Source organism: Dendroctonus ponderosae, unplaced genomic scaffold, assembly GCF_020466585.1.
Source record: "Dendroctonus ponderosae isolate FM_Combo_2020 unplaced genomic scaffold, Dpon_F_20191213v2 Dpon_F_20191213_1, whole genome shotgun sequence".
NCBI lineage: Eukaryota > Metazoa > Arthropoda > Insecta > Coleoptera > Curculionidae > Dendroctonus > Dendroctonus ponderosae.
In genome coordinates, this window is record NW_026017110.1 from 49,048,616 (window position 1) to 49,072,262 (window position 23,647).

General features: G+C 45.8%; 8 protein-coding genes and 1 long non-coding RNA gene across 13 annotated transcripts in view; 4 read left to right on the forward strand and 5 right to left on the reverse strand.

Moving 5' to 3' along the window:
- LOC125502483 overlaps positions 1 to 5,234 on the reverse strand; it is a 61,785-nt gene extending 56,551 nt beyond the window's left edge. Inside the window, exon 1 of the long non-coding RNA XR_007280234.1 lies at positions 5,102 to 5,234. This is a non-coding gene — a long non-coding RNA (uncharacterized LOC125502483). The remainder of the gene's footprint in view (positions 1 to 5,101) is intronic.
- Positions 5,235 to 5,328: 94 nt separating this feature from the next.
- LOC109541385 (probable ATP-dependent RNA helicase CG8611) lies at positions 5,329 to 8,286 on the reverse strand. 2 transcript variants are annotated; one of them, XM_048660655.1, is made up of 7 exons: positions 7,734 to 8,286; positions 7,512 to 7,682; positions 6,687 to 7,463; positions 6,289 to 6,479; positions 6,091 to 6,239; positions 5,838 to 6,036; positions 5,329 to 5,451 (listed from the first exon to the last, which is right to left on the reverse strand). In XM_048660655.1, exons 1-7 carry the CDS (start codon positions 8,196 to 8,198, stop codon positions 5,361 to 5,363), a joined length of 2,043 nt encoding a protein of 680 aa, XP_048516612.1. In that variant the 5' UTR covers positions 8,199 to 8,286; the 3' UTR covers positions 5,329 to 5,360. The 2 variants fall into 2 exon arrangements, with proteins under 2 accessions (XP_048516612.1, XP_019765804.1); XM_019910245.2 differs by having other exon boundaries at positions 5,329 to 5,439; positions 7,734 to 8,285.
- A 214-nt stretch (positions 8,287 to 8,500) lies between these two features.
- Positions 8,501 to 9,491, forward strand: LOC109541391 (vesicle-trafficking protein SEC22b-B). The gene is made up of 4 exons (XM_019910251.2): positions 8,501 to 8,681; positions 8,735 to 8,847; positions 8,905 to 9,212; positions 9,264 to 9,491. Exons 1-4 carry the CDS (start codon positions 8,607 to 8,609, stop codon positions 9,410 to 9,412), a joined length of 645 nt encoding a protein of 214 aa, XP_019765810.1. The 5' UTR covers positions 8,501 to 8,606; the 3' UTR covers positions 9,413 to 9,491.
- Positions 9,405 to 10,787, reverse strand: LOC109541389 (box C/D snoRNA protein 1). Its single transcript, XM_019910249.2, has 4 exons — positions 10,519 to 10,787; positions 10,198 to 10,471; positions 9,688 to 10,144; positions 9,405 to 9,635 (listed from the first exon to the last, which is right to left on the reverse strand). The coding sequence occupies exons 1-4, from the start codon at positions 10,560 to 10,562 to the stop codon at positions 9,484 to 9,486; spliced, it is 927 nt and encodes a 308-aa protein (XP_019765808.1). The 5' UTR covers positions 10,563 to 10,787; the 3' UTR covers positions 9,405 to 9,483.
- Positions 10,788 to 10,960: 173 nt separating this feature from the next.
- On the forward strand, positions 10,961 to 17,893 carry LOC109541384 (histone-lysine N-methyltransferase EHMT2). 2 transcript variants are annotated; one of them, XM_048660654.1, is made up of 13 exons: positions 10,961 to 11,445; positions 11,498 to 11,647; positions 11,699 to 11,889; positions 11,946 to 12,106; positions 12,166 to 12,362; positions 12,410 to 12,642; positions 12,692 to 12,891; positions 12,942 to 13,064; positions 13,119 to 13,325; positions 13,374 to 13,612; positions 13,664 to 13,914; positions 17,371 to 17,546; positions 17,601 to 17,893. In XM_048660654.1, exons 1-13 carry the CDS (start codon positions 11,283 to 11,285, stop codon positions 17,737 to 17,739), a joined length of 2,430 nt encoding a protein of 809 aa, XP_048516611.1. In that variant the 5' UTR covers positions 10,961 to 11,282; the 3' UTR covers positions 17,740 to 17,893. The 2 variants fall into 2 exon arrangements, with proteins under 2 accessions (XP_048516611.1, XP_019765803.1); XM_019910244.2 differs by having other exon boundaries at positions 17,363 to 17,546; positions 17,601 to 17,783.
- On the reverse strand, positions 17,746 to 19,626 carry LOC109541386 (gastrula zinc finger protein XlCGF7.1). 2 transcript variants are annotated; one of them, XM_019910247.2, is made up of 6 exons: positions 19,258 to 19,624; positions 18,879 to 19,211; positions 18,660 to 18,827; positions 18,515 to 18,601; positions 18,241 to 18,321; positions 17,746 to 18,189 (listed from the first exon to the last, which is right to left on the reverse strand). In XM_019910247.2, exons 1-6 carry the CDS (start codon positions 19,508 to 19,510, stop codon positions 18,128 to 18,130), a joined length of 984 nt encoding a protein of 327 aa, XP_019765806.1. In that variant the 5' UTR covers positions 19,511 to 19,624; the 3' UTR covers positions 17,746 to 18,127. The 2 variants fall into 2 exon arrangements, with proteins under 2 accessions (XP_019765806.1, XP_019765805.1); XM_019910246.2 differs by having other exon boundaries at positions 18,241 to 18,601; positions 19,258 to 19,626.
- A 65-nt stretch (positions 19,627 to 19,691) lies between these two features.
- LOC109541390 (ATP synthase mitochondrial F1 complex assembly factor 1) lies at positions 19,692 to 20,687 on the forward strand. Its single transcript, XM_019910250.2, has one exon. The coding sequence runs from the start codon at positions 19,789 to 19,791 to the stop codon at positions 20,617 to 20,619; it is 831 nt and encodes a 276-aa protein (XP_019765809.1). The 5' UTR covers positions 19,692 to 19,788; the 3' UTR covers positions 20,620 to 20,687.
- A 56-nt stretch (positions 20,688 to 20,743) lies between these two features.
- LOC109541387 (cyclin-dependent kinase 8) lies at positions 20,744 to 22,752 on the forward strand. 2 transcript variants are annotated; one of them, XM_048660658.1, is made up of 6 exons: positions 20,752 to 21,216; positions 21,269 to 21,710; positions 21,769 to 21,982; positions 22,041 to 22,222; positions 22,275 to 22,507; positions 22,565 to 22,752. In XM_048660658.1, exons 1-6 carry the CDS (start codon positions 20,974 to 20,976, stop codon positions 22,667 to 22,669), a joined length of 1,419 nt encoding a protein of 472 aa, XP_048516615.1. In that variant the 5' UTR covers positions 20,752 to 20,973; the 3' UTR covers positions 22,670 to 22,752. The 2 variants fall into 2 exon arrangements, with proteins under 2 accessions (XP_048516613.1, XP_048516615.1); XM_048660656.1 differs by having other exon boundaries at positions 20,744 to 21,216; positions 22,275 to 22,752.
- On the reverse strand, positions 22,695 to 23,597 carry LOC109541392 (FAU ubiquitin-like and ribosomal protein S30). Its single transcript, XM_019910253.2, has 4 exons — positions 23,498 to 23,597; positions 23,243 to 23,340; positions 23,019 to 23,184; positions 22,695 to 22,963 (listed from the first exon to the last, which is right to left on the reverse strand). Exons 2-4 carry the CDS (start codon positions 23,315 to 23,317, stop codon positions 22,800 to 22,802), a joined length of 405 nt encoding a protein of 134 aa, XP_019765812.1. The 5' UTR covers positions 23,318 to 23,340; positions 23,498 to 23,597; the 3' UTR covers positions 22,695 to 22,799.
- Between the last annotated feature and the right edge of the window lie 50 nt (positions 23,598 to 23,647).

Sequence of the window (23,647 nt, forward strand, 5' to 3'; positions counted from 1 at the left end):
CAAGACAACAAGCTCGAATGCAAAATTATCTGTTTATTTTGATGCACGAGTGTAATTTTTATGAATATTTCCTGAGTAAACTAAGTTAATGTGGATTCATTTTATTTCTATTATATTTTATTACACTTTTAATTTTATTACTTATGTTTATTAAATATAATTTGAATATCTTAGGTATGTCAGGAAGACATTTTATGTCTAATTCAACATGAAAAGACACCTGTCAAATATTTTTTGTAAACAATGCAATTATCGTTGAGTGATAATTGCACACTGTGCAATTACCGCTGTAATTTTTCGATAATTGCACACTTCAAACGGACAGATTATCATACGAAGGAAATATTCCAATAAATTTAATTGGAACACTCGGCTCCTGACCAGCTTTGTAAATGTTTTTCCGGAACCTTTTGCAGCATCGAAATTTGGACAAAACCCTAATAATTGTTCCTGGATTTTTTCCCAAAAATATTTCCCCGAACAGAACAACTGAAAGTTTATAATGAATTATTCGGAAAACCCATCAGTTTTGTCGCTGTGAATAATTTGGTTAATTTAAATTCCGGTTTCTTCACTTTTACAACCATATTTCTAAAGAAAACTCTCTCTAAACAGAACAACGCGGTTTTTCCTAACGTTTTATTGTAAAATACTGGCAAACTGAGAGTATTTTATGCAAAAAAGTTAAAAGATGGATTTTAGAGAGATTTTAGAAAGATCGTCTTTACAGTTTGGTCCTCGTCTTTTTCGAATACCTGTTTTACGTTTGAATTTGAGACAAAATCGAAACAAAGTCATCTTGTTTTTTTCGACAACATTTAGGTTTTCTCAAAAAACGACCAGAGAAAGCAAAAGCATATAATTAATATTTGGAAAACGCGTCATCCCCATTGCTCTGAATTTTTTTTAGGTTTCTTCAAAATCTCCGGATTTTCCCGTTTTGGACCAAGTTTCAAGCAATCGCATGCGCAAAAGCAATATGTTGATGGCTTTTTTGTTAGATGCTAAAATTGCTCATTAACCAATGAGTTAAAACTTATTAACTCAGAGAGCGGCACAACTTAAAAACGCAACTCAACAGTGTTACCCATACCTACTCTATTCGTCCAGAACAAAGTGCAGGATGCAATAAGTATAAGTGCACAAAAATCGATAAGTAACAAGTTTCTCAGTTTCAATAACTCTTTAGTTAATATTTTTGAAAGATACGGGCGAAGGAAAACTGGTGACTGTGAGTTTTTCGGGCTTTCAGGCCGTAGTGAAAATAATTTTTGCATTGCATCTTCAAAATTGGTGCGTCGTTGAGCCACTCACACACACTTCTGAAGATGGCCGCCACTCGTGGTTGCAAAACGTCACTAACGAACAAAACGATCTAAAAGCTCGAAACACTTATCAGTTGCAAGCAATGGCATTAACACGAAACTTACGACCACGATATTTAAAATATAGATACCTAAATTTTTCACAAATATTTCCATTAGCCAAAGTTCTTCTGTTTTTTTTTTCTATTAAAATTTCCGAACTTACGCATTGAATATTAAAGCAAAATGCTCAAATTTTAAGTGAAAATGCCGTAACCTTTCAATCGCTTTTGAATTTCTCGACTTCAATTTCAAAGCCTACCGTTGCTTCGTCGAGCAACTTAACTCATGTCCGAAATCGGTTCAGACTTTTTTTCACATTCCGTGGTCACTTTTCAACAAATGGCATTTAAATTATTTAAAGTTGAAAACGTGAGGTTGAATTTGCTGAATGTAAACAACAAATTGGGAGAATAAGTCACCATAGTGTTTACAAAATTCCCAATAAGTTTCGTTATTAATTTGCCTCAATTGTGCAGTGCGCGGCATTAACTAGACTTATTAGTTGCTGTAGCAGCCTTAATGTGCGTTATTTTCCATGTGGTAACCATACAGTTAAATTATGAAGAAAATTAAAAAAAGATTATGAACTCTAAATCAAGATTCAAAATCTAAGCGATGGTGGTGAAAGTATGCGCAAAATAAACCGTTGATCGCCTCACAATTTTTTCCAATTTCAAGTTGCACAAATGGTAACTTGGCTAAAATCGCAGAAACTTCCAACACTCGCCAATATCAAACCAGCAATTTTCATATTTTCCCATACTTCCGAGAATTGTAACAAATTTCCTGTCTCGCTCGGTGACCAGTAGATAGCAGAAAAAGAACAATTATTGCGTCACTGCCAGAAATCTTGGGACAGACTGTAGAGTGCTGCCAGACAATGGTTCAGATATTATCCAATATTTTTCATTGAAAAAACACAAGTTTTGAGCGGAAAACCACTGCAAACGGCGTGATTGAATTAACAAAATAGAGATAAGTTGAAGCTTTTGAAGAGAGAAAATGAGGAAATTGTCCTTTGGAATAAAGCTAAAGTATCTATATGGGCGTTCCACTTAATTAGACGCAACTGATTAACGCAGTGTGGTTCAATGTAGCAAACATTAAACCAAAAAAAAATCAACTATTCTTTTCGTCAGTTCTTTGCTGGAAAACCCCGTCGGCCAGGCCATAGCACTTTCGCCGGCTTGGCCTGATGCTCATGCATGTAAACCTAGCCAATCGTCAGAATATTCCAGAAATAGGTGGAAAAAAAGCGTAAACGCGACGAAGGGCTGACTAAAAGTATCAAAAGAGTTCATCAAAAAGCAATCACGTTTCATTGAAGTGGAGGAAATTTAAATTATAGCGCTCAAGATAAACAGCGACGGCCGTTTTTTCGTCTGTGTTTGATCTGGCGGCCGCGGCCCCCTTCTGATCGGAACTTTTTCGGGGAGTATTGAAAGTGAAGCTTAGATGGGAATAATTAAGGCATTTGAGGAACCCGCGCACCTAATGAGGCACCAAGACGAACGTCTCAATACGCGGCTGAGCCGAAAAGGGGCCCCGCCAGCCTGTTTGGGACACGACAACGCACAATACATTTAATTACGATCGGAAAAGTGTTAAACAACAACAATGGCGCTGGATGACTGTCGAAACATCGGCCAAACACGAAAGTCGAAGCGCAATTAATTATTTTTCATGGTGCTTGAATGCGCTGAATAACGGACGATGTTCCTCCCCATTCTCTAAGCGCACTTCTGCTACAATTTGCCATTGTGTACTGATGGAGATATTATAAACCCCCATTTCGGCCCCATTATAAAGTTCAAAACTTGGCAATTCATATCGGTGGCGGTGACTAGGCGGAATTTTCAACCCTTAAACGGTTTTTAGGGCCACCGTGGGACCGCGGCACTGTTTGTTTTTTCCGATTTCCACAACTGGAGGAAAATCGACTTTTGAGAAACACGCCGCTCCTAAACCAGCCCTAATCGGTTTAAGGCGTTTTAAAAAGCTTTTAAGACCGACGAAAAAGTCCTGCTTTCAAAAACTCTAATTTGTTCAAAGTGTCCCTTTGCCAACTTTTAAAACAGTAGTTCGGGACTTTTTAAATGCGGCCTCGGCCATGATGGCCCCGTAATCAAATCGCAACTTGTTGGGGGCAAACTTTCCAGTTTCGCTTAGTTGCTCCTCCATTTCGAATAACCGGCCGAACCCCTACATTTTTAAGAGCTCCCGAAACCAGCGCATCCACCAGCTCATCCCCGAAAAAAACCATGAAAGGTACCTACATAGTCTTTTCCACTACATTTCCGCATTAAACCGTTACTAATTGAAAGACAAAAGCATCATAAATTCTAAAAAAGGTTAAAGCAATTTGGGTAGTGAAATTAATATGGGAAAATGAACTTGAGTTGTCGGTTGGCGTTCATTAATAATTGTTATGGAAGTTTATTCTAACAAATGATTTATTAATGATCTGATTACGAGGAGAAAGGGTACCCACCGGCTACCATTGTGCGATGCCATATAGAAAACCAATTTAAAACGGGGCCCCCAGACGGTAAATGGACGTTGAACCATCTCAGGACCATTTCGGTGTTAGAAATCGCTGGATAAAAGTGGGCGACCGATAAAGCAGATCAGTTTTAAACAAACAATTTGCTTTTCCACAGCAAACAAAATTTCAAAGTTGAATCCGGCACAAAAGAACATTACCCAATTTTCAACGAATGCTCCAAGCAAGCATTGGGCTGAGTAATTCGGTCCGGCAAGTTGTTGCATTGGCAAAGTGTTTTGCGTTGGCAAAACCTGATAGGAAAAACAGTCCTGACCTTTTTAACTAGACGTCAAATGACAATTTTAACTTTAATTCACGAGTTCAACTACCGATGGTGGCGTTGCGAAACGTCAAATTACTCGTTGTCGAGTGACAGTTGAGACTTGGCAGACTTATTTATTTATTGGAGTTGATGACATTTATAACATAAAACAATACTTCCACACTTTTCGATCTGTTCCTATTTATTTAAAAGCTTGCAAAAGTTGATTAGAACAAAACAAAACAAATCACAATCAGATGTAAGTGTCAAATTACTTGTAGTTATAATTTTAGCCACCAGGAGACGTCTGGAGTTTTGAACTCGCGAATAGTAAATTTTTACCTAAAGTCAGGCATGATTTGCAAGGAAATACTTACAGAGTTCAATTGGAAGTTCACCAGCAGATTTTCGCACATACTTATACTGGAAACGGGCGAAAATTCGAAGCATTTTGCACACAATGAATTGTCAAGGTCAAAATAGGTCAACACTTTCTTTTCAACACATTTTGTCACTTCACGCAGTGTTTCTAAGATCTGGACCTCCCGGTGGCAGTCAAGTGAATCTGCACACTCAATTGGACGATTTTTTCAAGAAATAATGCAAAATTTTGACAGTTGAATCCGAGATAACCGAAAAAATGGCAAGGTTGCCGCGTTTTTTCTACCAGTCCCGACAACTTGCAACTAATTATTAAATGAGACGCCTTTTGCGGCTTCGCTAATGCGAGGAGATAACTGCAACGCAAAAAGGGCGAAAGAAAATTTACCAATTTTCGTCGAATGCGCCAAACACGCCAATAGGCCAAAATAATGGATCAACATCCCCGCTGCTTTGGACAGCCCGGCAACATGGCCAAACTTAACAGTGAAGGAACTTTAAATCCTAAATGGCGATTTCAACTTTAAAATTGAATTTTCAACTTACCTCAAGCTGTATTATACTTATACTTACAGGAAAATACTTATGCAGTTCAATGAGAAAGTCACTAGCACTTTTAGCAGATATTTTTACTGAAAACGGGCTTAAACTCGACCCAGTTTGCACACAAAAAATGGTCAGTGTCAAAACAGGTCGGAAATGAGTTTTGACAGACCGAGTTTACTTTCCGATAAGGAACGGTGGACGGGTTGGCAGAAAACAAAGACAAAAAAAACACGAAAAAAATTGCTTTTAATGATGGGATTTAGAATTTTTTCTTTTTTTTCCTAGGAGGGGCTGCGCCACTGAAATTCCTTGAACCTGCCCGGCCTCCGTCGTTGTCCCTGCCAAAGCCACTAATTTATTAATAATCAAATATAAATCAAGTATTAATAAAAAAACTGACCAAAAAGTGTAAAAATGCACTTGCTTTATGTGATTAAATGCTCTATAAAATTGTAAGTGTGCAAGGCCAAAAGGGCTGGACACAAAGTGAGTGCCGCGCAACGTTGTTCCCCAGTTGCAGTTAATGAGCTTATTAAGCGGTTTTAAGCAGATAATTCAGCGGAATTGCAGGTGTAAGTGCCCCGTAATTAATCTTTTGTGTGCCATAATGGGGCGCATCCGATCAACGGTCTGAGGTAAAGCAATAAGAAGGCGCGCATTAGCAACGGGACGGGAGACTTTGATGACCTGCTGTCAGCCGCGGCGAAGGGCGATTTATTTTTAATTTCCCACTTGCCTGTGATTTGCCAGCTTCTGGTTGAGCCGCTTGACCGGCACTCTGACCGCCTGCTGCTTGGCCATCCTGGAAACAGCCGTGGGCGACTCCTGCAGCCCGAAACTGGTCACGTAGTGCCCGATGTTCACGTTCCGCAGATCAAACATCGTCTTCATCTTGCCGGGGAACGAGCTGTAGAACCGCGACCAGGACGAATACGCTGCAACAATATCCGCGTGAAACTCAGCTTCGCTGTGGGATTCACTGTCCTTACCTGAGCAGGCCTTTTTGTGCAGCTCGTCGTCTTGGGCGATGGCCTGCTCGAAGCGCTTCTGGAGCTTGGAAATGGCCATTTCCTTATTGGGCTCGTCCATGAAGTCCATCAGCTTGCTGAGGATGAAGTCCACGTTGTGTTCGCGCAAGCTGAAACACCAGATTTTAGCCACTTTTGACTACACTGGGAGAGACTTACAAGACTTTGTGCGCCTGCAGGGTGCTGATGTAGTCCTGCTCTTCATGGGTGAGGAACAGGAGGGCAGAGCCCGACTTGCCTGCGCGTCCTGTCCTGCCCACTCGATGCAAATAGTCGTCGTCCGATTGGGGCCCAGTGTACTGAACGATGCAATCGGCCGCTGGCACATCAATACCGCGAGCCACCACATCCTGCAAACAGGCCAAAAGCGCTTATTTCAGACAAAAGTGCCACCAACAATGGATTAATTAAATTGGGCGCGGAATTCGTTCCGAATCAGGCCGCCCCAGTGGGGCCCCATCATTAGAACGCGGCTATTCAACGAGAAGATAAGGTAGCAGTCACCCGCTGCTTGCCCCAACAGCCCGTTTGAATAGGCGACTTAATTGGGGACTTACCGTGCATATCAGGATGCCTTTGGTGGCCGCGCGGAATCCATTAAAGACTTCCTTACGCTCCTTCTGGTCCATGTTTCCGTGCAGCTTGAAGAGCTCGACGTCCAGGGCCGGCTCTTCGTCGTCACTGTCGAAATCGGGCTGGCCGCGTACCACTGGCATGTTCAGCAGATATTTGCTGAAGAGCTGGTGATGGAACTCCACCATCTGGGTGGTGGCCATGAAGACTATAGTCTTGCCAGTGTGCTGAGCTTTGGATATTAAAGTGGCGGCCAACATCACTAGACGGTGCTTGATGAAGGTGACCACGAACTCCTGCTTAACCGTCTGCGGAATGACCATATGCTGCGGGTTGAGGGTGAACGAGTCATCCAAGGCGTCGATATACACATGGTCTTTCATCGTGAAATCGGCCAGTTCGGCCAAGTCCTTGGTCAGTGTAGCCGAGAGCAGCAAAGTCTGTCTGGGGCTTTGAGCCCCTTCGGTTTTAACCCCTTTTAATAGAGCTAGAGGATCGTAGCCGTCGGCAGCTCGTTGACTGTTCAGCTCCTCCACTAGCCTGACAATATCCTTCTTAAATCCCATGTCCAGCAGCCTGTCGGCCTCGTCCAGCACCAAGCAGTTCACGCTCTTAGCGTTGAAAGCCGCCGTATGCAGGATGTGATCCAGAAGCCGCCCGGGGGTTCCAACAAGAATGTGCACCCCTCGCCGCAGTTTGTCCTTTTCGGTCTTGCGGTTCTCGCCGCCGCTAATCTGTCCGGTAACAATCCACTGGAAGGTCTTCAGAGGACTTCAGAAACACCTCATCAAAAACCGGAACCTACTTACATTGAGCTTGCTGATTAATTCATGCGTCTGCTGCGCCAGTTCCCTAGTTGGAACCACCACAATGGCCTGCACCCCATCGCTGCGCTGCAACTTCGGCGTTCGCCTCACCAGTTGGTCCAGAATGGGCACCGCATACGTCAAAGTCTTGCCAGAACCAGTCTGGGACCTGATCTGGAAGTTTGGGGCTACAACACTGGAAAACTTCCTCTATGCAGTTTTTACCAAGCAATTCTTTCCTGATAGAACCACGGGGATGGCCTTCTCCTGCACAGTGGTCAACACAGTGAAGCCATGCTTCTCCAAGTTGGACTGCAGGTGCCGGTGGAGGTCTAGGGCCCCAAAATCACCTCCTGAGCTAAAAACGCGCTCGGCCACTGATACTCCTTTGACGTCGGTGTTAATGTGCACATTTTTGTACTTTTCCGAGAAGAGCGAGTGCGATTTGGAGCTGGAAGCCGCCGGCACTTCGCCCTTCAGCTTGCTCTTTTTCGCCTTGCGCCTAATAAAACCGCCGCCGTCAGCAGTCGGGGCTGCAGTAGCATTTTCGAGGGCCTTCAACACCAGGGGTGCAGCAGCCGTTTTATGGGGTGCAACAGGGGCTTTGGACGGCGCCGGCTTCCTCCGGGCCAGGACTCTACTGCCCTGCGGGGCATCGGTCTTACCGAACTTGAATTCAAACGAAGTCATCTAGAAAAACAGCAGTCTGTTTAGTTAACACATGCTACTGTTGTTGATACCACTGGGAAAAGTAGGGTTATGCACTTGTCTTCATCTATGGTTATGCACAGATCACAGAGGTTACTCTATGATCTGTGGCGTTATGCCCACAATTAACGCACCATTATGGCGACTGTTGTTTTGTTTTGGAAATTGTTGAATTTCAGAAGGTGAAAAATCCTGTAAAACGGCATTAGGTCGAAAAATGTTGTTTGTTACGAGATTTTCTATAAAGTGAATCCCATTTAATAAAAACATTGTGAAGTTGAGACAAAAAGTCAACGTCGCCTGTTGTTGTCAACCTACGATGACGTGTATTTAAAAAATGGCATTGTTATTGCACCAAATTGCTTGAAAGTTCTGCGCCCCCCTAGAAAAATGGCCCTAATGACGATGATAGCACGAGTGGCAGACGGCCTGCCACTGGCCGCCACCATGCAGGAAGATGAGCAGGTAGGTGTGGGGTGGAGGCTTATACCAATGGGGCTTATGTTGTTTGGTTGAAGGCGGGCCGCAACATTCTGGACTACCAAAACCAGGCCAAGATGCTGTTCCGAAAGCTGTCTACCCAGACGCCGCCGCCCCGCTGCACCATCGAAACGGGGCCCTACTTATTCCAGTAGGCTGGGAGCAGCCCCTACTTTCTGCCTGGAAGCTAATCTAGTCCTCATTGCAGTTACCTGATTGAGTACGATGTTTGCTACCTGGTGCTCTGCGAGAAGAACTTCTCGAAGCGCCTGGCCTACTCCTACTTGGAGGATATAGCGCAGGAGTTCCACACGCAGTATGGGAAGAAGGTGAACACTGTGACCAGGCCGTATACGTTCATCGAGTTCGACACGTACATCCAAAAGGCTAAGAAACAGTTCAGTGATTCTCGGTCCCGCAGGAACCTGAACGTCATCAACAACCAGCTGCAAGATGTTCAGAGAATTATGGTACAGAACATTGACGACGTCCTGCAAAGGGGCACAGTCCTGTCAGGTAAGCGGGCAACGATTTACGCCCTCCGTTTTACCCTTGAGGGGGTTTCAGAGCTCGACACCAAGACGCAAAATCTCTCCATGCTAACGCAGAAGTACAAAAAGGACGCCACTTATCTGAACACCAAGTCCATGTACGTGAAGGCGGCCATCGGCGGCATTGTGCTTTTAGTGTTTTTCTTATACTTTTGGGTGTTGTAAGTTAGGTAAGGTTTATTATCATTATTATTAAATTAGTTGGCGTCCGGGTGTAAATAAACTAGAACATTCCTCTATGTAAGCTCTGGCTCTTCGTCCGATTGGTCAGTGACAAACAGCAGATTGGTCAGAGAGTTGCACAATCTCTCGTCGTTCTCCGCGCGCTTGATCAGCTTCTCGATCACTTGCCCGCCTGTCCTGCTCTCATCTACCTGGTCCTCGTCATCTGAAAATCCCTTTTGCTATTTGCCTTCTCCGCAATCCTCACTCTCTTTTACCTGTGTCAATCAGCTGAAATCCACTACCATGGTCCCTCAACACCACATGTATTACTGGGTGCTCGATGATGAGCCGCTTGGCCAAACACTCCCTAACAGTCAGGTCTAGATCCATCTCGTAGAACTTCGCAGTGCCCTTCTGCTCAGCCCGCAATAGCACTTTGAGGCCGCTCAGGTCTGCGGCTTGATAGAACTGCATTCGCTCCTGCAAGGCGGGATCCTCCTGCTTCACTAAATGCCTGCTGAGGAGGGAACCGATCTTTTGCTCTTCGTCCACCCGGGGTTCTCTCACCACCAGGTTGTCGGCGTTCACAAACACCCATTCCAAGTGCCACAAAATGTGCTGCCTTTTTATATCCCACCGGCTTGTGTTTCGTCTGTGCCTGACAAAGTGCATGGGCAGGAACTTGAGCAACGTCCTGCGTTGCTGTGCAGCGCTTCTAAGCTTCAGCAGGTGCTAAAATTCACTGATTAACTCTCAATACTTTGGGTAGCTGGTGCCCAACCTACTCGCGGTAAAAGGTACGAGTGCAGCCTGCGGCTCCTGGACTCCTTCTTAATGGCATCCAGCCGGTCGGTGATGCTTTGTAGCAACCGATAGTCGCTTTCGCACACCAGATCAGTGAACTGGTTCATTGGCAGGTACTTGGTTTTGTCGCGCAGCCCGTCGCACACCAGTTCAGCCTTGTGGATGCGGCTGCACTGCAACGAGCAGGTTTTCACCTCGCATTTTGGGCAGGAGTACTTTGCTTGCACGCCCGCACATACCTCACACTCCCCCAGTCTACAAAACAACTATTCAAACTGCAACAGTGCGATAATGGGGCTCACCTGGTATGTGGAATGGGAGCTGGTGTCGCTGTTTCCGGCTCCATTTGACAAGAAAAATTTCTTTAACGAGGGGCGGTTAGTTTCATTCTAACCATAAAACAAGGCTTATAGTTCTTAGGATTCTAACTAATTAGGGACTAAGGATTCTAACGTTGCGTTTAGCGAGGTCTGATAAAACTTGTAACAAATACTTGCTTGAACACAATTAAGCTGGGTTAAGTTGTATTTTGTATGTCTCGCGTTTCCATCCACTGTTGCCAACATCAACAATTTGACAAGATCTTGAGGCCCGTGTATTAATCTTGAAAATTCCGTATTTAATTTAAGCAGGAAAAAATGCTCAAAATTGCTGCAGACAATCGATACCAAATGCACAGCGTTCCACAAAAGTATTTACAAAATTAAGATTTTTAACCAGTATTCTCTGCCAGTAGCACTATCGAAACTTTTGAACCCTAACCGAAGATTCTGAGTTGTGCACTTCATAGAGAAAGTAAAATAATTATTTTACTTACTCTATGGTGCACTTCAAAGTGACAACCTTCGGCAGCAAAACATTAAAGACTTTACTATTTATCTCTTAAAATTCAGGTCGTCAATAAGGGCCCCTCTAGTGAACCGTGTCCCCATTTCAAGGCCCTGGGGGTTGCTCCTTTGTAATTAAGCCCCAAATCACGTTTGTTTGCTATGATAAGAGCTAATTGCTATCCAAAGCGGTCTTATCAATGAAGAAGCGCAAAGCTCGGTAGGCAGGAGCTTCCGCTATGGAGACCGTAGTGAATGGGGCCCTCGCCCCAGATGGGGATAGAGTGGAGAAACGAACGCGGCGAAGAGTAGGCAACAAGTCCATCATCCAGAGTGCCATTGCTCGCAAAGAGCGTTCTTTGAGGCTGGACGACAGGCCTAAAAAGCGCCCCTCTAGGGCTGGTAAGAGAAAAAACCACAAATGTGGGCAATTGCCGTCACTGTCGATTTTCAGAGCCAGCCAAGAGGCCCCAAAGATCAAAGCCGGCCCTCAGGCCCGTCAAGCCTGAGCCAGAGGACGAGTGGAGCGGCCCTGAAGCCAGGGTGGCCCCCCCACTGTGCAAATGCACTGAAGACAAGCAACTGTTTATGGAGAATGCACAAGGCAACAGCTTAACAGTCGAGGCTCTTCGAAGGTTTAACCGTGGATTTGCAGGTCGTCAGTTTTGCTCCGCCGTGGACGGAATTGGGGACCAGCTTTTCGGTTGTTGTCGACTGGTGGACGTCACGGAAGCCCCATTGAGTAGGCCCTCTGTACGGGTGCCGTTTGGGGTGCTGTGCGGCTCCCACCGTCAAAGACTGATCAGGCACAATTGCTGCCCCATTTGCGGTGTTTTCTGCACCCATGTAGGCCTTCCTTACGTGTTCTGGCGAATTTGCGATAAATCAATGCGTTCTTCCAGGGGCGCTTCGCGCAATGTGCCGCCGAACACCATTTTCACAAAGACTGCCAGCAGGAGGGCGCCTGTCCCCATTGCGCCGACCCTGCTCCCTGCACTGATATCACCATCACCATGCATTCGCCTAAGCAGCCAGTGTTCCTTCCCGTTCAAAGATCTCAGTAGTAAGTGATTGTTTTTCGGTTGTAATAAATTTATTTTGGTTATCTTTTGTTTTATTCAGCCCCTCAACTAGTGAGGCGGCTCTCATCAGTATTACTGCCCCAAAAAGGGGACGGAGCCCCGAAGTCCCCATCATTCCCCCTGGCCAGTTACAGCCAATCCGGGACGGGACCACGGTGCGTTTGGACGAGTGCAACCACGCAGGGCTGGTGGCGGCTGTTGAAGAAAGCGACGCCCAAAGGGCGGCAGTGATTTTGGGTAAGTCCCCCAATTATGGGTGGTTGTTTTTATGGCCAGCTGTTTAGAAACAGGAAACGTGGACCTGCACAGCCGTCTGCCCGAGTGCAACAACGGAACTTTTCTGCACCTGGCCGTTCAAAAGGGCGACCTTCCCATTGTTTATCTGCTAGTGGCCTATCGGGTGGATCTGGACGCCCTGGACGCAGAGCAAGGCTCCGCCTTGATGCTGGCAGTGACGGAACATCGGAACCAGATCGCCCAGTATTTGATAACAGCCGGGGCGCAGGTTGCTCTTAAGGTACGTCCAAAATCACCGCAGCCTATTGTTGTGATTGCCAAGATTTCAGGGCACCGACGGCATGACGGCGCTACACGCGGCCGCAAGAACCGGGAATTTAGCAGCTTGTCAGGCGCTGTTGCGTGCAAACAAAGGGCTTTGCGACATGCGGGACGACGGTGGCTGGACGCCCCTCGTATGGGCGTGCGAGCACGGGTTTACCGAAGTGGCGCGCTTTCTCCTCGACCAAGGGGCGGACATTCATTCCAGGTGAGCGCCCCATGGGGCTTAAGACTGTCGCTTTATTTCTGCGGGCGCAGGGACGTGGAGCAGAACGTCGCCCTACATTGGGCGGCTTTCAAGGGCAGTGCCGCCACCGCGGAGCTGCTCCTCAACCTCAACAGCGACGTCAATGTGGTGAACGTGCACGGCGATACTCCATTGTAATTGGCCAGGGTTTGCTGCTGATTCAGTTGATGCTTGAGGTTGCGTTGCAGGCATATGGCGGCGCGGGAGGACTGCTACAACTGCGTCCTAGTGCTGCTGGCGCGTCGCGCCGACGTTTCCCTGGTGAACAAGAACAGTGAGACTGCGTTGGACTGTGCGCCCAAGACCGGAAAATGCTTCGCTCCCCTTGCGCTCAACGCCCAGATGCATTTTGCGATAAGCAACAACCCTCAAAGGCACCCCAGTCTGCTCAGCAAGTGAGTCCAGCCGGCGGCTTGTTGCAGTCAATATCAATTCAATTTTAGCGACATTTCCAATGGGCGGGAGCAGAACCCCATCCAGTGCGTCAACGATGTGGACGCGAGTCCGCAGCCCAATGACTACACCTACATAGCAAAGACCTGCGTCAGTTCGGGCAATGTGCAGATCGACCGCAAAGTGGGCGCGATGCTCCCATGTGTTTGCACGGAGCGTTGCACTTGTTGCAGCTGCGCCCAGGGCTGGTACGACCAGGGCAAGCTGAGCGCCGACTTCAACTTCCTAGGTACATATCCGGCCTGTTTCCACCTAATTTTGAAGGCTGTTTTTTGGGCAGACCCGCCGCTGATATTCGAGTGCAGCGACTTGTGCGCCTGCAACGCCATCCTGTGCCCCAACCGGCTGGTGCAGCGCCCCCTCGCCCAGCGCTTCCAACTGTTCCGAACGCAGTCAAAGGGCTGGGGCGTCAGGGCACTGGGCGCCATCGGCCTGGGCCAGTTCGTGTGCGAGTACATAGGCGAAATTCTCACCGATCTGGAGGCGGAAAGCCGCACCGACGACAGTTTTCTTTTCGACTTGGACAACCAAGTGAGGCTGCACTACACCCTTTAAGCCCACAGACTTCGATTTTTTATATGCTTTTGACCAGCGCCGTCACTACTAAGAGAAAACGAAAATCTTGAATTAGAACCAAAGTCTGTGGGACACAAAACCACAGCTTAAATATCATACAGCTGCGCACTCTCCATCGGAACACGGTTTCGCGTCGTTTTACTCGCGCAGCCCGTAAATCCCGCCTCTGGACGAAAAAGAACATTGGCGTGAGATCGGGGTATGTATTGTACCAGCCGCTTATAGTCATAGTTGTTGCGGTAATATTATTAAATACGATCCATATTAGTAAATGCGATGCATTAATTAAATACGCTAAATACGATTTATTTTTCAAACCAATTTTGAAAGGTGTATCACACAAAGTGATGTTTGCATGAAATTTCTTCAAATATGAGAAGTTACATATTTTAATCATTCATGCAAATATTTTCCCTCAACTTTTGTGAAGTAACTGTTTTTCATAGTAAGAATTATTTTTTCTCTAAAACAGTTAATAACAATTTCAAAAACTACAATAAAAATAAATTAATTATATGGGGTAATCAATAATTATAGCAGATACCAGATATGTATATCGCTCATTTGCAAGAAGGCAGACAGACCCTTTTCGTATTTATGTGATACTGAATCGTTAAGCTTTTCAGAGGGTTCAATATTCTTAACACATTTAATTAAGTATCGTATTACCGTGATGATTACCTTCTTTTTTTACATTTGCGTTTCAGCAAAAATGTACTTCTTTCATTGGTTTTTGATTTACCAAATAGAAAGTTCTGAAACGAAACAGCATTGCTACTATGACTTTTCATCAAAAAAGTGTAATTTGTTTTAAATGCTTAAGTATTCCGATATGCTATCAATTAAACATTGAACAATTTCAAAATAATACTTAATAACAAAGTTGAAATTTGATTTTCAACTGTAATTCAATCTTCTAGAAATTATCGAAAAAAAAATTTCTGTATTTTTCTCGTACTCTCCAAGTGAGCCTCTATTACCACTTAAAAGGATGACGCCAATTTCGAATCAACCAGTATAATCCGCTATTAGAAGGGCTACCATATCAGTTATGCACTTTTATTTGGTCCATATGAAAAACAAAAGGTGATGATAGTTGTTGAAAAGAATTCGTTGTAATATATTTTCGTAGACACCCTTTTGCAGCTCTCGAAACGGTGCCATGTGAAAGCATTTTTTGTTTTTTCATATGATTTGAAATAACTTCAAAAATGAATCTCTAACTATCTCAGTTAAAATAAATACTGCTTTTTTGAAAATGCCATGTACAGTTGGTATAGTACAGTACACAAAATTGTTTTAATTTGACAATTTAATTAATCTCCTTAAATCTTGCTCTTCGATTTTCCAAATCTCTCAGCTGCTGTTTTAGTTGACCATCCTTTCTCGATTAATGTAGCTATTCCAGTTTTTTCAAATAGTTTTGACTGCCATTTTGATAATAGGAAAATGCATTTATGAGTAATTAATTTAATATACTTCTTATCTTTTACGGTTTCGAAGATACCCAATCAATATACAGGGTGTTCCGCAAATATGCTAAAATATTTTAACAGCGTGTTCTCCTAGTCATTTTAGAGCGGGGTCTTCTTGAGAATTTTGTTATTTTGAGGTCTAATTTTTGATATATTTGATCTCCAAAATGTCGAAAAATATTAGTTTTTGTTGTTTTTTTTTAAACTGTTAAACATATAATCTTCAATTTTGGTATATATTATAAGCTAATTGAGTGCCATTTTATGGTAGTGTTGTGTAGTTCAGTTTACTTCTATACGGGGTAGAAATGTGGAACCCATACTTTTGCTTTGTTCAGAACTTTTTTTTGTGCACCTAAACTTTTATCAACATAATTTTTTTAATTACTAGAACTTATTTATCAACTTTCATCTCTTATTGTTTTTTCCTAAGACCACTAGTTTGCCCACAAAAAAATTAATCGTTTCGGCTTGATCAAAACTTTCCAAGCCGTTGGATTGGGAGAGGTCAAGTAGCTCCTATAAACTCGCCTCCTAAATCTCACAATCTAAACGCGCTTGATTTTTACTTCTGGGGCCATTTAAAAAATACGGTATATTCAACAGAAGTGAATACAATCGAAGAACTTCAGGAAAGAATATTTAATATTTCTAACGAAATAAGAACTTCAGTGCAAATTTAAATTTCATTAAAATACTGCGATTATGCCAAGAATGTCAAAGTGACCAATTTTAACAGCTGCTAAGTTAACATTAGAATGGTTATTTAAATTTAATTTTGTTGGTTTATATCGTTGCGCATATTGTTACCATGTTATTATTTAAGTACAATTTATTGCTTAATAATTACTTAATAATTGTAATCTGAACCAAAATACACGGTTTAGAAATATAATTTAGGTTGTTAGTAATCAACTAATAATGCGTACCAAAATTATTATATGAAAACGTTATTAGATTTAAAAAAAATTACTTTAATTACTTACACATTTTGAGAACGGCAAAGAAAACAATTTTATTTTTTTGCGGACAAACTGGTGGTCCTAAGAAAAAACAATAAGAGATAAAAAAGTTGGTAAATAACTTGTAGTAATTCAAAATATTATGTCGAGAAAAGTTCTGAACAAAACAAAAGTAGGGGTTCCACATTTCTACCCTGTATGAAAGCAAACTGAACCACGAAACACTATCGTAAAATGGCACTCAATTAGCTTATAATGTATACCAAAATTGAAGTTTCTATATTTAAACGTTTTAAAGGAAAACAACAAAAACTAATATTTTCCGCTATTTTGGAAATCAAATATCTCAACAGCAAAACCTCAAATTAAAAAAATTCTCAGGAAGACCCCCTCTATAATGACTAGGAAAACACGCTGTTAAAATATTTGAACATATTTACGGAACACCCTGTATATTAAATAGCCAATCAGTAAATCGATGTGTGGTTGTACTTTAAAGTTTTAGTAAAAAATAAATTTTATTTAACGATTTCTTAATGCGGCACTGTTCCAGCTCATTTACAATAATAGAAATCTTTTTAGTCCGGACTCGACAAATAAACCCTGTGCGAGAGAGATAGCAAGCGTTGGTTGAAACTAGGGCTCGGAATCAAACTCGAATAATTCGAGTATTCGAATATTCAAAAAGCGAATAATTATGTGGTCATAACTCGAATATTCGAATACTGGAATACTCGAATACACCAACATTATCAAACTCACAAGGTGCAAATATCTTTATATGCACATTGTATACTTTTATAAAATAACCAATATTCAAATATTCGAATAAACCGCTAAACGAATATTCGAATTTCAGATTTTTAAAAATTCCGAGCCCTAGTTGCCATTAGATCAAACATGCCGACGGCGAGTGCCCTAGCTGTATGATATATAAGCTGTAACAAAACTCTTTTTACCCATCAGCGTTTCAGGAGAGCGATTCATTTTGCATCGACGCCCGGTTCTACGGAAACTTTGCGCGCTTTATCAACCATTCCTGCTTCCCGAATTTGCAGCCGGTTAAGGTGTTCGTGGAGCACAGAGACTTGCGGTTCCCCCACATTGCGTTCTTCGCAAAACGCGACATTGCCGTCAACGAGGAGCTGAGGTGAGTGCGAAGGGCGCAGCCCCAGGGCCACATTGACGTGTTGGGGCGTTTCAGCTTCGACTACGGCGACAAGTTCTGGCTGGTCAAGTACAAGACGTTCACCTGCGAGTGCCGCGCCTCGTGCTGCCGCTACTCCCAGCAGAGTATTGCGGCCACCTTGGCCAAGTACCGAATAGGGAGCGCCAATGACTGATTCGAGTGAAGTCCAAAATTTTTTTTTTATATTGAGGTTTGGAAACTTCGCGTTGCTGTTGGCAAAGGAACAAAGATCGGGGTGGTTCAAAAGGCGCCTTATAACTAGAGAATTTAACAATAAATGAACGCTTAGCGTTCGCAAATGACACACACACAGGTCAGTCTTAAAAAGTCCAGTCTTCAGTTCTTGAGCAGGAGGTTTTGAGACGTCCTCCTGCGCCAGTGGACATCGCTGCTGCTCACAATCACGCTAGCGGGCTCCTGGGGCTGCGCTGAGGACTTGAGCAGATTGGTGTAGCGCGCGGGCACTTTGAACTTGATGTTCTTAATCATGGCGTGTTTGCGGTTCTGGAACGACGTCTCGTAGTGAGCGAGCGGCGATGCCTCTATCGGCTCAGGCCATGGACGATCCGACGCAGGCTGAGTTGATGGAACGAGTTCGCTCCCTCTGAAACAGCACACTGTCAAGGGAGAGATCTGGGGCGCGGCCGTGACGTACCTCGTAATATTGTAATTGCTCTTGAAAGCTGGCGTCTTAAACGCGAGCTTGATGGGCCCATTGACGCCGCATCCGGGGGGCCTAGAATCAGTAGATAAGGCTGTAGCGAGCTGCAGCGCGGCCGGCGCCCCCTCGGCCAAACGTTTCGTGATAACAGTCGGCGCCGTTATCACCTTAACGGCGTTGGGATTGTCGACGACCACCGATGGGTTGGCGGTGGTCGGCGCCAACTCTGAAACGGGCTGCGGGGTCTGAATTATATCGGCCCTCTTACCTGGATGCGTGTTCTTCACGTGCCGGTGCAAGTTGTCTTTGCGCCGGAACCGCGTCAGGCAAATACCGCACGAAAACTCCTTGGTCTCTGCAAAACAAACACGCTTTAGTCGAGCCCCCAAAGAGGCCCCAATTAGGCAATTTACCTGAGTGGATGCGTACGTGGCGCCGTAGGTCCTTGAGGTTGACGAACGACTTGCAACAGACCTCGCAAGAATGCGGCTTGAGGTTCAAGTGCGACATGCGATGGATCGACAGCGCCCATTTTCGCGAGAAGCGCTTCCCGCACTGGTCGCACATGTGCTCCTTCTCATCTAAAGACAGGGTGTGTTTAAAAAAAGCCGTGCCCCCCATGGCCTACTTACTAGAGTGAGACGCCAGGTGCTTCTTGAGGTTGGACGAATTGGAGAAACGGGCTTCGCACACCATGCACGGGAAAGGCTTCTCGTTTAGATGCGTCAAGCTGTGGATTCGCAGCGAGTCCTTGATCTTAAACGACTTGGCACAGTGCGGGCAGATAAAGTGCTTGCTCGACGAGTGCGTGGCTGCATGGCGCGCCAGCTTCCCTTTCTCACTAAATCCCTTAAGGCAGGTGCTGCACTTGTAGGGCTTGCCGTCTGCATGCTTAGCCAGGTGCGCTTGCAATTGCATGTTCAGCCCGAATTCCTTGCCGCACACCTCACACTTGAAGGGTTTGGCTGCAAGGATGTCCTTAGACTTAATCTCACAAGCTTCCCCACTTACCACTGCCGCAGTATCGGTGGTAGTGGACGTGAGCCCTGGTGCTAAATGTCTTGTCGCAAAGCGTGCACTGGTAAGCCACGGGGCTATCCAGCACTTTGATATGGGGCGGCAATTGCAGGCTGCTCTTCCGGGCCTTGCCCCGCCCGTTTGCCTTCGGGTCGGCCTCCTTGGGCGGTCGCACCTTGCCATTGCAGTGAATAACCGCTGTGCGATTGTCCGGCTTCTCAGCCCCGATTATCACACACAGCTCCATCTCAGCTCTAGGGTTTCTTAGCTAGGGGGGCACAAAATCAGCGAGTTGACATTTTGAGGTTATCCCAGATTGTTTTCATAAAAATTGATAAACAGGGCCGTCTTCCCTTTTGAAACTAGCTAAATTGCAGTGCCACCAACCGTCCCCAATTTAGTTTTGTTTATCTGCTGTCAGGCTAGTTTCTTCTTCTCATTTTCATCATTTGCAGTTAACCTAAAACCCTTTACGTAAGTGGGAAGTTTTTGAGGCTTTAGGGCCGTTCTAGTGGTGTAGGGAGCATGCAACTGTCCTCGTTGATGCGCCGAGTGTTGCTGTACAGAGGCACCTTCCATTCGGCTCAGAAAGGCATCATGACCACCCCGCGCAAGATGCAAGAGGTGCTCGAGGAGCTGCAGGGCAACCCCTACTACGGCAAGTACGCCGACAAGATCGCCAAGGTGCAGCAAGTGGCGCCCGAAACGTTCCAGAGCCGCGTCGAGGGGCTGGCCAAGAAGAAAATCGAGCCGGTAAAGGGGCGTCAGTTCTCGCAGCTGCTGCAGCCCAAGGAGAAGCTGCCGGAGCCCCTGCAGGCCAACGAGCCGCGCCTGGACGAGCTGCTGAAGCTGGAGCTGGTCCAGGACAAGTCGGCCGATGAAATCGAGGCCATTTGGCAGCAGTATCACCTAGCCAAGGACTGTACGATAACGGCAGTGATTCCGTCCAAGGATTTTGAAGTTATGGAGCAGAGGGCGGCCCAGTTTCCGACGTTTTTGTTCCCGCTGCCTCGGTCGCAGGGTTACGAGTTTATCATGTGCCAGTTTGAGGGCAACCGCGTCCATCTCACGCCTCTGCTTTACTTCCAAGTGCACAAGGAGAATGCGCCTGAGTGCCTCACCATCACGCACTTCAAGGAGCTCCAGCAGAAGAAGGGCATCGTGCTCATGAGGGGCGAATACGACGGCAACGTGCTCAACGCTAAAGAGGCCCAATGCATCGCCAACCAGCTTCAGATGTACTACGTGCAGGCGGACGAGCGCAAGCTGGAGCTCCTGGAGCGGTTCACCAGAACCCCCGATAGATTCGACCATATGGATTTGGTCGAGGAGATCAGCAGTCTGTCTCTGGGTTAATTGCATTATTTTATTTTTGTGTATATGTATATGTATTTAATTAAAACTAAGAAAAAGTTTCAAGTCAACTGCCTTGTTTCAATGCAGCCGCCTGCCTCGTCCGTCTGTACTCGTCTTACATCTCTCTTTGGCTGCAGATAATTTGCTAATGTCCTCCATAGAGAAAGTAAAATAAGTTACTTACTCTATGATGTCGTCTTCCCTTCAAGCACTCCCCACAGAATATCCCCCGGGGGGGTATTCTGCGACTTTGAATTAGGTTATGTTGTGGCAGCTATCCGAAATATTTGAGTCGCTTTGTTGATTAACAAGGTTTTTTGGCTGCAACGGGACGCTTTGCGAAGTCTCAACTATATGGTCAGCGCAGTCCCCAGGACTATGAGCTCTTTGATGATGGACTACGAGTTCAAGATGAAAACGCAAACGGAGCGCGTTAAAGTCGAAGATCTGTTCGACTACGAGGGTTGTAAGGTGGGACGCGGTACTTATGGACATGTCTACAAGGGACGACGGAAGGACGGTTCGGATAGTCGGGACTACGCCCTGAAGCAGATAGAAGGCACGGGACTCTCGATGAGCGCCTGCCGTGAGATCGCAGTAAGTCTTTGCACAAAATTTCAATCCCCCGAAGCATTCTGTCCTTTTGCAGCTGCTCAGAGAGTTAAAACATCCAAATGTGATCAACCTGGTGCGAGTGTTCCTGTCGCACAACGATCGCAAGGTGTGGCTGATGTTCGATTTTGCGGAACACGACCTTTGGCATATTATCAAGTTCCACCGGGCGGCCAAAGCCAATAAGAAGCCTGTGATGGTGCCGAAAGGGATGGTGAAATCGCTCCTGTATCAGATACTGGACGGAATTCACTATCTGCACTCCAACTGGGTGCTGCACCGTGATCTTAAGCCGGCGAACATACTGGTAATGGGCGAGGGGCCCGAACGGGGCCGCGTTAAAATCGCCGACATGGGCTTCGCGCGCCTGTTCAACGCCCCGTTGAAGCCGCTGGCCGACTTGGATCCTGTGGTGGTCACCTTTTGGTACCGCGCCCCCGAGCTACTTCTTGGCGCCCGCCACTACACCAAAGCCATTGGTAGGGGCTGCAGATCTAAACCGAGCGCAGCGGATATATTGAGCGGATGCTGTTGCAGATATTTGGGCCATTGGCTGCATTTTCGCAGAGCTTTTGACATCCGAGCCGATCTTTCATTGCCGACAGGAGGACATCAAAACCAGCAACCCGTACCATCACGACCAGCTCGATCGGATCTTCAACGTAATGGGCTTCCCGCACGAGAAAGACTGGGAGGACATTAAGAAAATGCCCGAGCACCCCACCCTGCTCAAGGACTTCAAGAAATCCAAGTAGGGCGAAGCCCCTCGCGGTCTGAGACCGAGCTAATTTTGTTTGGTTGTCTCTCAGCTACCTCAGTTGCTCGTTGGTCAAGTACATGGAGCGGCACAAGATCAAGCCAGAGAGCAAAGCCTTCCACTTACTGCAGAAGCTGCTACTGATGGACCCCAACAAGCGCATCACATCCGAACAGGCCATGCAAGACGGGTACTTCTCTGAGGACCCGCTCCCCACCCAAGATGTCTTTGCAGGTATTTCATTTAACAACCACAATTACTTGCAACTACGACCAATTGCTTGCAGGGTGCCCCATTCCCTACCCGAAGCGCGAATTTCTAACAGACGACGACCAGGAGGAAAAATCCGATAACAAGCAGCGCCAGAACCAACAACAACAACAGCAGCAGCAACAGCAACAACAGCAGCAAGCCCCGCAGCAACAGCAGCCACAAGGACAACAGCAACAGTCCAATCAACAGGACCAGCATCCGGCCAAGCGGGTGCGGCTCACGGGCCCGCAGGGCCATCCGGGGCAGGTGAGCCGGGCGCAGCTCCACTCGACCTCGGGCCCCAATTCCATTCGTTTGTTGCAGCAAATGCCCATCTCGCAGCAACAGCAGCAAGACTTCCATCAGCAACAGATGATGTTCAACAACAGCCAGCAACAACAACAGCAAAACTACCAGCAGCGATTTTAAAATGTACATTTAAAAAAACCACAGATTCATAATTCAGATTAGATTATTTTAATAGTTCTTATTATGGATATGCATTAAACAAACAAGGGTTTGTTTCATCTACATACCAAACAGAGCAAACATTCAAAAATTACGCGGCTGGTCCAGAGTTGGAATTGGGTCCGCGCCTACGTCCAAAGGAGGCAACAACATTCACGAATCGCCTGTTGTACTGGATGCGCCTCTTGGCCCTGCCGGTCCTCTTCTTTTTCTTCTCCTGCTTTTCCACTTTGGGGGTCTGGCCCTTGACTTTGCCTGCAACCGCAACCTGTGAAACCCGGCACCCCACAAACTAACCAATTCCTCTTACCAGCACGTGCAAGGGATCCGTGCACTTTACCACCAGGAAGGCCGACAGTCAACTCGATCTCCCCGTTCTGAAGCTCGGCCACAGCGGCGTCATCGTCCAGCGGGCTTCCGGCCAAGTACAGGCTGATTTCACTGGTCTGGAGCCCTTCGAGAGCCGCGAGGCGCTCCTGTAAAACCCCATTATTATTATTCTGATCACCTTGCAGACGGGTGGTTAGGGATTACCTTAATTTGACCGATGTTTTCATCGTCTTGGCACTCGAGAGCGTGACTTTTCAAGCCGCGGAACAACAGTTGCATTTTGAGGGGGTTTGCTAGACACGCTGCAAGCACAGTGTTAGGTTAGGTAGAGCACGTTGTTGTTGAAAAGGGGGCTACTGGATGGGGGATTTCAGCGGTGAAGAGTTCAGGGCTCGGATTGTGAATGTTGCGACCGGGTAAGTGGAAATTTACTTTAAATACGCAAACACTTGTACTTACTTGCAATCACTTTGATAAGCACGTCACGAAAGAGCGTCTTGGCGAAAAAATGGCCGCATTTGTGTCAAAAGTCAAAGTCAGGTAGCACCAGTGCTGCCAATGCTTTTCGATTTTTTCCCAATGCAACCATGAAAATTTGTTCAGTTTTTA

What these genes read in the sequence shown, in the direction of transcription:
- LOC109541386 (XM_019910246.2), bottom strand. Translation starts at nt 19,510, where the DNA reads ATGGAGCTGTGTGTGATAATCGGGGCTGAGAAGCCGGACAATCGCACA. An exon ending in CCACCGATACTGCGGCAGTG is followed by an intron (nt 19,212 to 19,257) that starts GTAAGTGGGGAA and finishes ACATCCTTGCAG; the next exon opens with CCAAACCCTTCAAGTGTGAG. An exon ending in CCACGTACGCATCCACTCAG is followed by an intron (nt 18,602 to 18,659) that starts GTAAATTGCCTA and finishes TTTGTTTTGCAG; the next exon opens with AGACCAAGGAGTTTTCGTGC.
- LOC109541384 (XM_048660654.1), top strand. Translation starts at nt 11,283, where the DNA reads ATGGAGACCGTAGTGAATGGGGCCCTCGCCCCAGATGGGGATAGAGTG. An exon ending in GTTTATGGAGAATGCACAAG is followed by an intron (nt 11,648 to 11,698) that starts GCAACAGCTTAA and finishes GTGGATTTGCAG; the next exon opens with GTCGTCAGTTTTGCTCCGCC. An exon ending in GTGCACGGCGATACTCCATT is followed by an intron (nt 13,065 to 13,118) that starts GTAATTGGCCAG and finishes GTTGCGTTGCAG; the next exon opens with GCATATGGCGGCGCGGGAGG.
- LOC109541385 (XM_048660655.1), bottom strand. Translation starts at nt 8,198, where the DNA reads ATGACTTCGTTTGAATTCAAGTTCGGTAAGACCGATGCCCCGCAGGGC. An exon ending in AAGGCATCCTGATATGCACG is followed by an intron (nt 6,480 to 6,686) that starts GTAAGTCCCCAA and finishes GCCTGTTTGCAG; the next exon opens with GATGTGGTGGCTCGCGGTAT. An exon ending in CAGAAGCTGGCAAATCACAG is followed by an intron (nt 5,452 to 5,837) that starts GCAAGTGGGAAA and finishes TTAATAAATTAG; the next exon opens with TGGCTTTGGCAGGGACAACG.
- LOC109541389 (XM_019910249.2), bottom strand. Translation starts at nt 10,562, where the DNA reads ATGGAGCCGGAAACAGCGACACCAGCTCCCATTCCACATACCAG. An exon ending in GCTCCCATTCCACATACCAG is followed by an intron (nt 10,472 to 10,518) that starts GTGAGCCCCATT and finishes GTTGTTTTGTAG; the next exon opens with ACTGGGGGAGTGTGAGGTAT. An exon ending in ACTCGTACCTTTTACCGCGA is followed by an intron (nt 10,145 to 10,197) that starts GTAGGTTGGGCA and finishes AGTGAATTTTAG; the next exon opens with CACCTGCTGAAGCTTAGAAG.
- LOC109541390 (XM_019910250.2), top strand. Translation starts at nt 19,789, where the DNA reads ATGCAACTGTCCTCGTTGATGCGCCGAGTGTTGCTGTACAGAGGCACC.
- LOC109541387 (XM_048660656.1), top strand. Translation starts at nt 20,974, where the DNA reads ATGGTCAGCGCAGTCCCCAGGACTATGAGCTCTTTGATGATGGACTAC. An exon ending in CCACTACACCAAAGCCATTG is followed by an intron (nt 21,711 to 21,768) that starts GTAGGGGCTGCA and finishes ATGCTGTTGCAG; the next exon opens with ATATTTGGGCCATTGGCTGC. An exon ending in AAGGACTTCAAGAAATCCAA is followed by an intron (nt 21,983 to 22,040) that starts GTAGGGCGAAGC and finishes GTTGTCTCTCAG; the next exon opens with CTACCTCAGTTGCTCGTTGG.
- LOC109541392 (XM_019910253.2), bottom strand. Translation starts at nt 23,317, where the DNA reads ATGCAACTGTTGTTCCGCGGCTTGAAAAGTCACGCTCTCGAGTGCCAA. An exon ending in AAAACATCGGTCAAATTAAG is followed by an intron (nt 23,185 to 23,242) that starts GTAATCCCTAAC and finishes GGGGTTTTACAG; the next exon opens with GAGCGCCTCGCGGCTCTCGA. An exon ending in CGGATCCCTTGCACGTGCTG is followed by an intron (nt 22,964 to 23,018) that starts GTAAGAGGAATT and finishes TTGCGGTTGCAG; the next exon opens with GCAAAGTCAAGGGCCAGACC.
- LOC109541391 (XM_019910251.2), top strand. Translation starts at nt 8,607, where the DNA reads ATGGCCCTAATGACGATGATAGCACGAGTGGCAGACGGCCTGCCACTG. An exon ending in CCATGCAGGAAGATGAGCAG is followed by an intron (nt 8,682 to 8,734) that starts GTAGGTGTGGGG and finishes GTTTGGTTGAAG; the next exon opens with GCGGGCCGCAACATTCTGGA. An exon ending in AAGGGGCACAGTCCTGTCAG is followed by an intron (nt 9,213 to 9,263) that starts GTAAGCGGGCAA and finishes AGGGGGTTTCAG; the next exon opens with AGCTCGACACCAAGACGCAA.